Source organism: Salvelinus fontinalis, chromosome 14, assembly GCF_029448725.1.
Source record: "Salvelinus fontinalis isolate EN_2023a chromosome 14, ASM2944872v1, whole genome shotgun sequence".
Classification (NCBI taxonomy): Eukaryota; Metazoa; Chordata; class Actinopteri; order Salmoniformes; family Salmonidae; genus Salvelinus; species Salvelinus fontinalis.
In genome coordinates this window covers 9,646,160-9,660,548 of record NC_074678.1, presented here as the reverse complement: position 1 = coordinate 9,660,548, position 14,389 = coordinate 9,646,160, and the positions used below count along the sequence as shown (strand labels likewise).

The window sequence follows — 14,389 nt, the reverse complement described above, 5'->3', positions numbered from 1 at the left end:
TAAAAGTCATCATACTAAGGTTCCTTTTCATATTTTCAAGTTTATTGGAGGGCGACGGTGAAAGAGTAAAGTTCGAGTTTTATTAGAAGGGAGGAGAGTGTGTATTTAGAGGTTTGAATTTAAACTCACACTGACTTGTCCCTCGCTTTCTCTCCCTCCCTCCCTCCTACCCACCGTCCCTCTCTCCTTCTCTCCCCCACCCACCAAGGCTACCCGTCACTGCGTATTGAGAAGAACGACCTGAGAAGTGTTAGTCTCCTCGAAGCCAAAGCCAAGGTCAAAGACATCTCCATCTCCAGACTGAGAGTCACTCTACGGGACGTCCTGCACGAAGGTAACACACACACACACACACAGAGTCACTCTACGGGACGTCCTGCACGAAGGTAACACACACACACACACAGAGTCACTCGACGGGAGGCCCTGCATGAAGGTAGCACACACACACACAGAGTCACTCTACGGGACGTCCTGCACGAAGGTAACACACACGCACAGAGAGAGAGAGTATTGCACCAGCGACTGTAACAGTTCGCAACCCCCCCCCCCTCTCCCAGAATTCCAGAGCTGACTGGCACTGAAGTCTGAATATAGCCTGAATTGTGGTTATTGGATTAAACTGCATTAAACCATCACAACACAAGTATCCTGACTGACAGCTATAGCATACACAGTCACAGGACACACACTGCTCTGCGACGTGACCCAACGTGTCCGCTTCATCAGTTGTTCACTTCTGGGGAGTCTCTTCTTCTGACCTTCTGCAATTATCTCATGTTGTGAAACCAAAAGAACACGGAACACGACGTCCAACTCCGTTTCCTACTAAGCCCAGTCCTTATAAGGTGTTTGAGACATCTGTGTAAACGTCCCAAATTGCACCCTATTCCCTGACACCCATCGGGGCCCTCGTTTAAAAGAAGGGCACTATGTAGAGAATAATTGGGTTTGTGAAGTACACATTTACATTTTACATTTTTAGTCATTTAGCAGACGCTCTTATCCAGAGCGACTTACAGTAGAGTGCATACATTTTATTACATTTTTACATACTGAGAAAAGGATATCCCTACCGGCAAAACCCTCCCTAACCCGGACGACGCTATGCCAATTGTGCGTCGCCCCACGGACCTCCCGGTTGCGGCCGGCTGCGACAGAGCCTGGGCGCGAACCCAGAGACTCTGGTGGCGCAGCTAGCACTGCGATGCAGTGCCCTAGACCACTGCGCCAAAGGGGAGGCCACAGACGAACACATTGATTTAATGTCTGATGGATGAATGTTATTGCGTTGTGAAACTAAAGATGGTACAGAACACACGGTCCAATGACCAGCTCTCACTTACAACTGACACTAACCAAGGTGTGACATCCTGACCCAAAACATTTCTTTCAAAACTCTGCACAATTAAACGACGCGGTCGTTCGTCAGTGTGTAGGTGTGAGGTGACGCGGTCGTTCGTCAGTGTGTAGGTGTGAGACGCGGTCGTTCGTCAGTGTGTAGGTGTGAGGTGACGAGGTCGTTCGTCAGTGTGTAGGTGTGAGGCGACGCGGTCGTTCGTCAGTGTGTAGGTGTGAGGTGACGCGGTCGTTCGTCAGTGTGTAGGTGTGAGGTGACGCGGTCGTTCGTCAGTGTGTAGGTGTGAGGCGAAGCGGTCGTTCGTCAGTGTGTAGGTGTGAGACGACGTGGTCGTTCGTCAGTGTGTAGGTGTGAGGTGACGAGGTCGTTCGTCAGTGTGTAGGTGTGAGGTGACGAGGTCGTTCGTCAGTGTGTAGGTGTGAGGTGACGAGGTCGTTCGTCAGTGTGTAGGTGTGAGACGACGAGGTCGTTCGTCAGTGTGTAGGTGTGAGGCGAAGCGGTCGTTCGTCAGTGTGTAGGTGTGAGACGACGCGGTCGTTCGTCAGTGTGTAGGTGTGAGGTGACACGGTCGTTCCTCAGTGTGTAGGTGTGAGGCGACGCGGTCGTTCGTCAGTGTGTAGGTGTGAGATGAAGCGGTCGTTCGTCAGTGTGTAGGTGTGAGGCGACGCGGTCGTTCGTCAGTGTGTAGGTGTGAGACGACGCGGTCGTTCGTCAGTGTGTAGGTGTGAGGTGACGTGGTCGTTCGTCAGTGTGTAGGTGTGAGACGACGCGGTCGTTCGTCAGTGTGTAGGTGTGAGGTGACGCGGTCGTTCGTCAGTGTGTAGGTGTGAGGTGACGCGGTCGTTCGTCAGTGTGTAGGTGTGAGGTGACGCGGTCGTTCGTCAGTGTGTAGGTGTGTGTAGGTGTGAGACGAAGCGGTCGTTCGTCAGTGTGTAGGTGTGAGACGAAGCGGTCGTTCGTCAGTGTGTAGGTGTGAGACGACGAGGTCGTTCGTCAGTGTGTAGGTGTGAGACGAAGCGGTCGTTCGTCAGTGTGTAGGTGTGAGGTGACGTGGTCGTTCGTCAGTGTGTAGGTGTGAGACGAAGCGGTCGTTCGTCAGTGTGTAGGTGTGAGGTGACGCGGTCGTTCGTCAGTGTGTAGGTGTGAGGTGACGCGGTCGTTCGTCAGTGTGTAGGTGTGAGGTGACGCGGTCGTTCGTCAGTGTGTAGGTGTGAGGTGACGCGGTCGTTCGTCAGTGTGTAGGTGTGTGTAGGTGTGAGACGAAGCGGTCGTTCGTCAGTGTGTAGGTGTGAGGTGACGCGGTCGTTCGTCAGTGTGTAGGTGTGAGACGAAGCGGTCGTTCGTCAGTGTGTAGTTGTGAGACGAAGCGGTCGTTCGTCAGTGTGTAGGTGTGAGACGACGTGGTCGTTCGTCAGTGTGTAGGTGTGTGTAGGTGTGAGACGAAGCGGTCGTTCGTCAGTGTGTAGGTGTGAGACGACGAGGTCGTTCGTCAGTGTGTAGGTGTGAGACGAAGCGGTCGTTCGTCAGTGTGTAGGTGTGTGTAGGTGTGAGACGAAGCGGTCGTTCGTCAGTGTGTAGGTGTGAGACGAAGTGGTCGTTCGTCAGTGTGTAGGTGTGAGACGACGAGGTCGTTCGTCAGTGTGTAGGTGTGAGACGAAGCGGTCGTTCGTCAGTGTGTAGGTCAGATGACGCGGATGCTACGCTACAGCACTGTTTTGCTAGCACAGACTGGAATATGTTCCGGAATTCATCCAGTGGCATTGAGGAGTACACCACCTCAGTCATCGGCTTCATCAATAAGTGCATTGACGACATCGTCCCCACAGTGACCGTACGTACATTTCCCAACCAGAAGCCATAGATTACAGGCATCATCCACATCGAGCTAAAGGCTAGAGCTTCTGCTTTCAAGGAGTGGCACACTAATCCGGATACCTATTAGAAATACCACTATGCCCTCAGACGAACCATCAAACAGACAAATTCGTCAATACAGGACTAAGACGTTCGTCAGATGTGGCAGGGCTTGAAAACTATTACGGTACCACAAAGGGAAACCCAAACGCGAGCTGCCTAGTGACGTGAGACTACCAGACGAGCTAAATGCCTTTTTTTATGCTCGCTTCGAGGCAAGCAACACTGAAGCATTCACGCGAGCATTAGCTGTTCTGGATGACTGTGATAACGCTCTCGGTAGCTGATGTGCACAAGCCCTTTTAAACCTTCACCTCATGTTTCAGCATGATAATGCACGGCCTCATGTCGCAAGGATCTCTACACAATTCCTGGAAGCTGAAAATAACCCTGCATACTCACCAGACATGTCACCCATTGATCATGTTTGACATGCTCTGAATCAACGTGTACGACAGCTTGTTCCAGTTCCCAGCAACTTCGTACAGCCATTGAAGAGGAGTGGGACAAAATTCCACAGGCCACAATCAACAACCTGATCAACTCTATGTGAAGATGTGTCGCTCTGCACGAGACAAATGGTGGTCAGATACTGACTGGTTCTGCTCCACACCTCTACCTTTATGGTTAAGGTACAGTTTATCTGTGACCAACGGATGCACATCTGTATTCCCAGTCATGTGAAATCCATAGATAAGGGCCTAATGAAGTTATTTGAAGAGACTGAGTTCCGTATATGAACTGTAACTTAGTAAAATCTTTGGAAAGATCTGGTCTGGGCCTTGCTCCAGTGTAGCTCTGGTCTGGCCTGGCCTTGCTCCAGTCTAGCCCTGGTCTGGCCTTGCTCCAGTCTAGCTCTGGTCTGGCCTTGCTCCAGTCTAGCTCTGGCCTGGCCTTGCTCCAGTCTAGCTCTGGTCTGGCCTGGCCTTGCTCCAGTCTAGCTCTGGTCTGGCCTGGCCTTGCTCCAGTGTAGCTCTGGTCTGGCCCTGGCCTTGCTCCAGTGTAGCTCTGGTCTGGTCTGGCCTTGCTCCAGTCTAGCTCTGGTCTGGCCTTGCTCCAGTCTAGCTCTGGTCTGGCCTGGCCTTGCTCCAGTCTAGCTCTGGTCTGGCCTGGCCTTGCTCCAGTGTAAATCTGGTCTGGCCCTTGCCTTGTTCCAGTGTAGCTCTGGTCTGGCTTGGCCTTGCTCCAGTGTAGCTCTGGTCTGGCCCTAGCCTTGCTCCAGTCTAGCTCTGGCCTTGCTCCAGTCTAGCTCTGGTCTGGCCTGGCTCCAGTCTAGCTCTGGTCTGGCCTGGCCTTGCTCCAGTGTAGCTCTGGTCTGGCCTTGCTCCAGTCTGGCCTGGCCTTGCTCCAGTGTAGCTCTGGTCTGGCCTTGCTCCAGTGTAGCTCTGGTCTGGCCTTGCTCCAGTCTAGCTCTGGTCTGGTCTGGCCTTGCTCCAGTCTAGCTCTGGTCTGGTCTGGCCTTGCTCCAGTGTAGCTCTGGTCTGGCCCTGGCCTTGCTCCAGTGTAGCTCTGGTCTGGGCCTGGCCTTGCTCCAGTGTAGCTCTGGTCTGAACCTGGCCTTGCTCCAGTGCAGCTCTGGTCTGGCCCTGGCCTTGCTCCAGTCTAGCTCTGGTCTGGCCTGGCCTTGCTCCAGTCTAGCTCTGGTCTGGCCCTGGCCTTGCTCCAGTCTAGCTCTGCTCTGGCCCTGGCCTTGCTCCAGTCTAGCTCTGGTCTGGCCCTGGCCTTGCTCCAGTCTAGCTCTGGTCTGGCCCTGGCCTTGCTCCAGTCTAGCTCTGGTCTGGCCCTGGCCTTGCTCCAGTGTAGCTCTGGCCTGGCCGTACTCCAGTGTAGCTCTGGCCTGGCCTTGCTCTAGTGTAGCTCTGGTCTGGCCTGGCCTTGCTCTAGTGTAGCTCTGGTCTGGCCTGGCCTTGCTCCAGTGTAGCTCTGGTCTGGCCTGGCCTTGCTCCAGTGTAGCCCTGGTCTGGCCTGGCCTTGCTCCAGTGTAGCTCTGGTCTGGCCTGGCCTTGCTCCAGTGTAGCTCTGGTCTGGCCCTGGCCTTGCTCCAGTGTAGCTCTGGTCTGGCTCTGGCCTTGCTCCAGTCTAGCTCTGGTCTGGCCTGGCCTTGCTCCAGTCTAGCTCTGGTCTGGCCCTGGCCTTGCTCCAGTCTAGCTCTGGTCTGGCCCTGGCCTTGCTCCAGTCTAGCTCTGGTCTGGCCCTGGCCTTGCTCCAGTCTAGCTCTGGTCTGGCCCTGGCCTTGCTCCAGTGTAGCTCTGGTCTGGCCCTGGCCTTGCTCCAGTGTAGCTCTGGTCTGGCCGTGCTCCAGTGTAGCTCTGGTCTGGCCGTGCTCCAGTGTAGCTCTGGTCTGGCCTGGCCTTGCTCCAGTGTAGCTCTGGTCTGGCCTGGCCTTGCTCCAGTGTAGCTCTGGTCTGGCCTGGCCTTGCTCCAGTGTAGCTCTGGTCTGGCCTGGCCTTGCTCCAGTGTAGCTCTGGTCTGGCCTGGCCTTGCTCCAGTGTAGCTCTGGTCTGTCCTGGCCTTGCTCCAGTGTAGCTCTGGTCTGGCCTGGCCTTGCTCCAGTGTAGCTCTGGTCTGGCCCTGGCCTTGCTCCAGTGTAGCTCTGGCCTGGCCGTGCTCCAGTGTAGCTCTGGCCTGGCCGTGCTCCAGTGTAGCTCTGGTCTGGCCTGGCCTTGCTCCAGTGTAGCTCTGGTCTGGCCTGGCCTTGCTCCAGTGTAGCTCTGGTCTGGCCTGGCCTTGCTCCAGTGTAGCTCTGGTCTGGCCTGGCCTTGCTCCAGTGTAGCTCTGGTCTGGCCTGGCCTTGCTCCAGTGTAGCTCTGGTCTGGCCCTGGCCTTGCTCCAGTGTAGCTCTGGTCTGGCCCTGGCCTTGCTCCAGTGTAGCTCTGGTCTGGCCCTGGCCTTGCTCCAGTGTAGCTCTAGTCTGGCCCTGGCCTTGCTCCAGTGTAGCTCTGGTCTGGCCCTGGCCTTGCTCCAGTGTAGCTCTGGTCTGGCCCTGGCCTTGCTCCAGTGTAGCTCTGGTCTGGCCCTGGCCTTGCTCCAGTGTAGCTCTGGTCTGGCCCTGGCCTTGCTCCAGTGTAGCTCTGGCCTGGCCCTGGCCTTGCTCCAGTGTAGCTCTGGCCTGGCCGTGCTCCAGTGTAGCTCTGGTCTGGCCCTGGCCTTGCTCCAGTGTAGCTCTGGTCTGGCCCTGGCCTTGCTCCAGTGTAGCTCTGGTCTGGCCCTGGCCTTGCTCCAGTGTAGCTCTGGTCTGGCCCTGGCCTTGCTCCAGTGTAACTCTGGTCTGGGCCTGGCCTTGCTACAGTGTAGCTCTGGTCTGGCCCTGGCCTTGCTCCAGTGTAGCTCTGGCCTGGCCGTCCTCCAGTGTAGCTCCAGTGTAGCTCTGGCCTGGCCTTGTTCCAGTGTATCTCCAGCTCACCTCTGATCTGGCCCTTAGCTGAGAAGATGTTGACACAACGGCCTGCGGAAATCACACTACTCCTCAGCATAAACTGATCTGATCCTCGCTGTTTCCCATAGCCCAAGGCTGTGTGTTATGTGTTTATAACAACTAGTGCTTATTTCTTGTATGATGGGTAACATCGCTCACTTCTGTGCCATATTCCTGTGAACATGGTTTGTTTTACTTACAGTTTATTATTACTCATTGTTTTTGTCAGTCGCAGACTACATTGAAAACCCTCAGGCACACTGCATAAACAGTGTTGCTATCATTGATTAACAGTGCCCCTGACTGTGCTCATAGACTCCATGTAGACCTGATGATCGGTGCTGTAGTCCTTAGTTTTAGGATCGTTGTTAGGCTGATTTCCAATTCCCTCTCCAAGAGACCTCACGTTATCAGTGTGCCTACCTTGTGCAACGAGGACTGGATGAATTTGTTTTTGCCAAAGTGATGTTAGAAATCTTCCATTCAGATTTTCAGCAGAGTGGGGGGGGGATCTCTACTCCGTATGGGTTTCAGTGAGCCTGCAGGTCCAGACTCGCCCGACAGAGCCAGGGAGAGAGAGAGACAGTTAAACCCTGTTATTTTCTCTCATTGCTGCTCCTGGTGAGACACAGGGCCAAGTTGGCCTCCAGGCCTGGATTCTTCACTTTACCTTGATGGTTTATCCACTTCAATTTATTTTTACCTGCCCTCTACTCGGTTTCTCTGTCCCTGAAGCTATCAATGCTTATATTAGGAGAACATATGCGTTTCAGCGTCCTTCTATCTTTACCATGTGCTGTAGCTGTTTGTCAGAATAGCTCTGTCATAGTCCCCTGGTTTTGTCAGAAGGTTGACTGTCATCAGCATAGCAATGGTAAGCGAGCCTGTGAGGATATGACCAAAGTAAGTGACACGTGACGACCTATTACCAAGCCCTGGGGGGACACCAATAGTGAGACATTAAAGAATACCTAGTTCAGAGCCCTGGTGTATAGCTGTAATGAGAATAGGAGAGGTCCTCGTTCCGAGCCCTGGGAGACACCGGTAGTGGAGAATAGGAGAGGTCCTAGTACTGAGCCCTGGGAGACACCGGTAGTGGAGAATAGGAGAGGTCCTAGTACTGAGCCCTGGGAGACACCGGTAGTGAGAACAGGAGAGGTCCTCGTTCCGAGCCCTGGGAGACACCGGTAGTGGAGAATAGGAGAGGTCCTAGTACTGAGCCCTGGGAGACACCGGTAGTGGAGAATAGGAGAGGTCCTAGTACTGAGCCCTGGGAGACACCGGTAGTGAGAACAGGAGAGGTCCTCGTTCCGAGCCCTGGGAGACACCGGTAGTGAGAACAGGAGAGGTCCTAGTTTCCGAGCCCTGGGGAATACCAGTTTTGCATTGTCCTGAGGGACACCAGTAGTGAGAATGATAGCGAGCCCTGGGGACCACCAGTTTTACAGAGCCCTAAAATGCTTTTTGGGGTTCTGTGTCATTTTAATGTTTTCCAATTAGTGATAAAGGAATGAACAAAGACCCACCCTCTGTCCGCCAGTGTGTGAGGTGACAGTTCACTGTCTGTCAATGAGATGCGCAGGCCTGCCTCTGCCCGCCTGCCTCTGCCCGCCTGCCTCTGCCCGCCTGCCTCTGCCCGCCTGCCTAATCAAATATGTGCTCTTCTTTCACAGGAACATTTGGCCGCATCTTCCACGGTGTTCTGTTGGACGAAAAGGACCCGGCCAAGGAGAAATATTGCTTTGTGAAGACAGTGAAAGGTACGCAGTCATTCATTCCCTCATCACTGTCTGTAACCCATTCATTCCCTCATCACTGTCTGTAACCCATTCATTCCCTCATCACTGTCTGCAACCCATTCATTCCCTCATCACTGTCTGCAACCCATTCATTCCCTCATCACTGTCTGCAACCCATTCATTCCCTCATCACTGTCTGCAACCCATTCGTTCCCCCATCACTGTCTGTAACCCATTCATTCCCTCATCACTGTCTGCAACCCATTCGTTCCCTCATCACTGTCTGCAACCCATTCATTCCCTCATCACTGTCTGCAACCCATTCGTTCCCTCATCACTGTCTGCAACCCATTCATTCCCATGTTTACTGTCTGCAACCCATTCATTCCCTCATCACTGTCTGTAACCCATTCATTCCCTCATCACTGTCTGCAACCCATTCATTCCCTCATCACTGTCTGCAACCCATTCATTCCCTCATCACTGTCTGTAACCCATTCATTCCCTCATCACTGTCTGCAACCCATTCATTCCCTCATCACTGTCTGTAACCCATTCATTCCCTCATCACTGTCTGCAACCCATTCATTCCCTCATCACTGTCTGTAACCCATTCATTCCCTCATCACTGTCTGTAACCCATTCATTCCCTCATCACTGTCTGTAACCCATTCATTCCCTCATCACTGTCTGCAACCCATTCATTCCCTCATCACTGTCTGCAACCCATTCATTCCCCAGTCACTGTCTGTAACCCATTCATTCCCTCATCACTGTCTGCAACCCATTCATTCCCTCATCACTGTCTGTAACCCATTCATTCCCTCATCACTGTCTGCAACCCATTCATTCCCTCATCACTGTCTGTAACCCATTCATTCCCTCATCACTGTCTGCAACCCATTCATTCCCTCATCACTGTCTGCAACCCATTCATTCCCCTGTCACTGTCTGTAACCCATTCATTCCCTCATCACTGTCTGCAACCCATTCATTCCCTCATCACTGTCTGCAACCCATTCATTCCCTCATCACTGTCTGTAACCCATTCATTCCCATGTTTACTGTCTGCAACCCATTCATTCCCTCATCACTGTCTGTAACCCATTCATTCCCTCATCACTGTCTGCAACCCATTCATTCCCATGTTTACTGTCTGCAACCCATTCATTCCCTCATCACTGTCTGCAACCCATTCATTCCCATGTTTACTGTCTGCAACCCATTCATTCCCTCATCACTGTCTGCAACCCATTCATTCCCTCATCACTGTCTGCAACCCATTCATTCCCTCATCACTGTCTGCAACCCATTCATTCCCTCATCACTGTCTGTAACCCATTCATTCCCTCATCACTGTCTGCAACCCATTCATTCCCTCATCACTGTCTGTAACCCATTCATTCCCTCATCACTGTCTGCAACCCATTCATTCCCCTGTCACTGTCTGCAACCCATTCATTCCCTCATCACTGTCTGCAACCCATTCATTCCCTCATCACTGTCTGCAACCCATTCATTCCCTCATCACTGTCTGTAACCCATTCATTCCCTCATCACTGTCTGTAACCCATTCATTCCCTCATCACTGTCTGCAACCCATTCATTCCCTCATCACTGTCTGCAACCCATTCATTCCCTCATCACTGTCTGCAACCCATTCATTCCCATGTTTACTGTCTGCAACCCATTCATTCCCTCATCACTGTCTGCAACCCATTCATTCCCTCATCACTGTCTGTAACCCATTCATTCCCTCATCACTGTCTGCAACCCATTCATTCTCTCATCACTGTCTGTAACCCATTCATTCCCTCATCACTGTCTGCAACCCATTCATTCCCCTGTCACTGTCTGCAACCCATTCATTCCCTCGTCACTGTCTGCAACCCATTCATTCCCATGTTTACTGTCTGCAACCCATTCATTCCCTCATCACTGTCTGTAACCCATTCATTCCCTCATCACTGTCTGCAACCCATTCATTCCCATGTTTACTGTCTGCAACCCATTCATTCCCTCATCACTGTCTGTAACCCATTCATTCCCTCATCACTGTCTGCAACCCATTCATTCCCTCATCACTGTCTGCAACCCATTCATTCCCTCATCACTGTCTGCAACCCATTCATTCCCTCATCACTGTCTGCAACCCATTCATTCCCTCATCACTGTCTGTAACCCATTCATTCCCTCATCACTGTCTGTAACCCATTCATTCCCTCATCACTGTCTGCAACCCATTCATTCCCTCATCACTGTCTGCAACCCATTCATTCCCCTGTCACTGTCTGTAACCCATTCATTCCCTCATCACTGTCTGCAACCCATTCATTCCCTCATCACTGTCTGTAACCCATTCATTCCCTCATCACTGTCTGCAACCCATTCATTCCCCTGTCACTGTCTGCAACCCATTCATTCCCTCATCACTGTCTGCAACCCATTCATTCCCATGTTTACTGTCTGCAACCCATTCATTCCCTCATCACTGTCTGCAACCCATTCATTCCCTCATCACTGTCTGTAACCCATTCATTCCCTCATCACTGTCTGCAACCCATTCATTCCCTCATCACTGTCTGTAACCCATTCATTCCCTCATCACTGTCTGCAACCCATTCATTCCCCTGTCACTGTCTGCAACCCATTCATTCCCTCATCACTGTCTGCAACCCATTCATTCCCATGTTCACTGTCTGCAACCCATTCATTCCCATGTTTACTGTCTGCAACCCATTCATTCCCATGTTTACTGTCTGCAACCCATTCATTCCCTCATCACTGTCTGCAACCCATTCATTCCCTCATCACTGTCTGCAACCCATTCATTCCCTCATCACTGTCTGCAACCCATTCATTCCCTCATCACTGTCTGCAACCCATTCATTCCCTCATCACTGTCTGCAACCCATTCATTCCCTCATCACTGTCTGCAACCCATTCATTCCCTCATCACTGTCTGTAACCCATTCATTCCCTCATCACTGTCTGCAACCCATTCATTCCCTCATCACTGTCTGCAACCCATTCATTCCCTCATCACTGTCTGTAACCCATTCATTCCCTCATCACTGTCTGCAACCCATTCATTCCCTCATCACTGTCTGCAACCCATTCATTCCCCTGTCACTGTCTGCAACCCATTCATTCCCTCATCACTGTCTGCAACCCATTCATTCCCTCATCACTGTCTGTAACCCATTCATTCCCATGTTTACTGTCTGTAACCCATTCATTCCCATGTTTACTGTCTGTAACCCATTCATTCCCTCATCACTGTCTGCAACCCATTCATTCCCTCATCACTCTCTGCAACCCATTCATTCCCATGTTTACTGTCTGTAACCCATTCATTCCCATGTTTACTGTCTGTAACCCATTCATTCCCTCATCACTGTCTGTAACCCATTCATTCCCTCATCACTGTCTGTAACCCATTCATTCCCTCATCACTGTCTGCAACCCATTCATTCCCTCATCACTGTCTGCAACCCATTCATTCCCTCATCACTGTCTGCAACCCATTCATTCCCATGTTTACTGTCTGCAACCCATTCATTCCCTCATCACTGTCTGCAACCCATTCATTCCCATGTTTACTGTCTGCAACCCATTCATTCCCTCATCACTGTCTGTAACCCATTCATTCCCTCATCACTGTCTGTAACCCATTCATTCCCTCATCACTGTCTGCTACCCATTCATTCCCTCATCACTGTCTGCAACCCATTCATTCCCTCATCACTGTCTGTAACCCATTCATTCCCTCATCACTGTCTGCAACCCATTCATTCCCTCATCACTGTCTGCAACCCATTCTATCCCTCATCACTGTCTGCAACCCATTCATTCCCATGTTTACTGTCTGCAACCCATTCATTCCCTCATCACTGTCTGCAACCCATTCATTCCCCTGTCACTGTCTGTAACCCATTCATTCCCTCATCACTGTCTGTAACCCATTCATTCCCTCATCACTGTCTGTAACCCATTCATTCCCTCATCACTGTCTGTAACCCATTCATTCCCCTGTCACTGTCTGTAACCCATTCATTCCCTCATCACTGTCTGTAACCCATTCATTCCCTCATCACTGTCTGTAACCCATTCATTCCCTCATCACTGTCTGTAACCCATTCATTCCCATGTTTACTGTCTGTAACCCATTCATTCCCATGTTTACTGTCTGTAACCCATTCATTCCCTCATCACTGTCTGCAACCCATTCATTCCCTCATCACTGTCTGCAACCCATTCATTCCCATGTTTACTGTCTGTAACCCATTCATTCCCATGTTTACTGTCTGTAACCCATTCATTCCCTCATCACTGTCTGTAACCCATTCATTCCCTCATCACTGTCTGCAACCCATTCATTCCCTCATCACTGTCTGCAACCCATTCATTCCCTCATCACTGTCTGTAACCCATTCATTCCCTCATCACTGTCTGTAACCCATTCATTCCCCTGTCACTGTCTGCAACCCATTCATTCCCTCGTCACTGTCTGTAACCCATTCATTCCCTCATCACTGTCTGTAACCCATTCATTCCCCTGTCACTGTCTGCAACCCATTCATTCCCTCATCACTGTCTGTAACCCATTCATTCCCTCATCACTGTCTGTAACCCATTCATTCCCCTGTCACTGTCTGCAACCCATTCATTCCCCTGTCACTGTCTGCAACCCATTCATTCCCCTGTCACTGTCTGCAACCCATTCATTCCCTCGTCACTGTCTGTAACCCATTCATTCCCTCATCACTGTCTGCAACCCATTCATTCCCTCATCACTGTCTGCAACCCATTCATTCCCTCATCACTGTCTGTAACCCATTCATTCCCATGTCACTGTCTGCAACCCATTCATTCCCTCATCACTGTCTGTAACCCATTCATTCCCTCATCACTGTCTGTAACCCATTCATTCCCTCATCACTGTCTGTAACCCATTCATTCCCTCATCACTGTCTGTAACCCATTCATTCCCATGTTTACATTCTGCAACCCATTCATTCCCATGTTTACTGTCTGTAACCCATTCATTCCCTCATCACTGTCTGTAACCCATTCATTCCCTCATCACTGTCTGCAACCCATTCATTCCCTCATCACTGTCTGTAACCCATTCATTCCCTCATCACTGTCTGCAACCCATTCATTCCCTCATCACTGTCTGTAACCCATTCATTCCCTCATCACTGTCTGCAACCCATTCATTCCCTCATCACTGTCTGCAACCCATTCATTCCCTCATCACTGTCTGCAACCCATTCATTCCCTCATCACTGTCTGCAACCCATTCATTCCCTCATCACTGTCTGCAACCCATTCATTCCCTCATCACTGTCTGCAACCCATTCATTCCCTCATCACTGTCTGCAACCCATTCATTCCCTCATCACTGTCTGCAACCCATTCATTCCCATGTTTACTGTCTGTAACCCATTCATTCCCTCATCACTGTCTGCAACCCATTCATTCCCTCATCACTGTCTGTAACCCATTCATTCCCTCATCACTGTCTGTAACCCATTCATTCCTTCATCACTGTCTGCAACCCATTCATTCCTTCATCACTGTCTGCAACCCATTCATTCCCTCATCACTGTCTGCAACCTATTCATTCCCTCATCACTGTCTGCAACCCATTCATTCCCTCATCACTGTCTGCAACCCATTCATTCCCATGTTTACTGTCTGTAACCCATTCATTCCCTCATCACTGTCTGCAACCCATTCATTCCCTCATCACTGTCTGCAACCCATTCATTCCCTCATCACTGTCTGCAACCCATTCATTCCCTCATCACTGTCTGCAACCCATTCATTCCCTCATCACTGTCTGCAACCCATTCATTCCCTCATCACTGTCTGTAACCCATTCATTCCCTCATCACTGTCTGCAACCCATTCATTCCCTCATCACTGTCTGTAACCCATTCATTCCCTCATCAC

The 14,389-nt window shown here is 51.1% G+C and overlaps 1 protein-coding gene across 1 annotated transcript in view; it reads left to right on the top strand.

Annotated features, from left to right (window-relative positions):
• The window catches only part of LOC129869469 (tyrosine-protein kinase RYK-like), a gene marked incomplete in the record, with an annotated part of 143,829 nt that overhangs the window by 71,694 nt on the left and 57,746 nt on the right, over positions 1-14,389 (top strand). Inside the window, 2 exon segments of the mRNA XM_055943921.1 lie at positions 209-334; positions 8,363-8,449. Of these exon segments, the coding sequence (XP_055799896.1) occupies positions 209-334; positions 8,363-8,449 (213 nt within the window).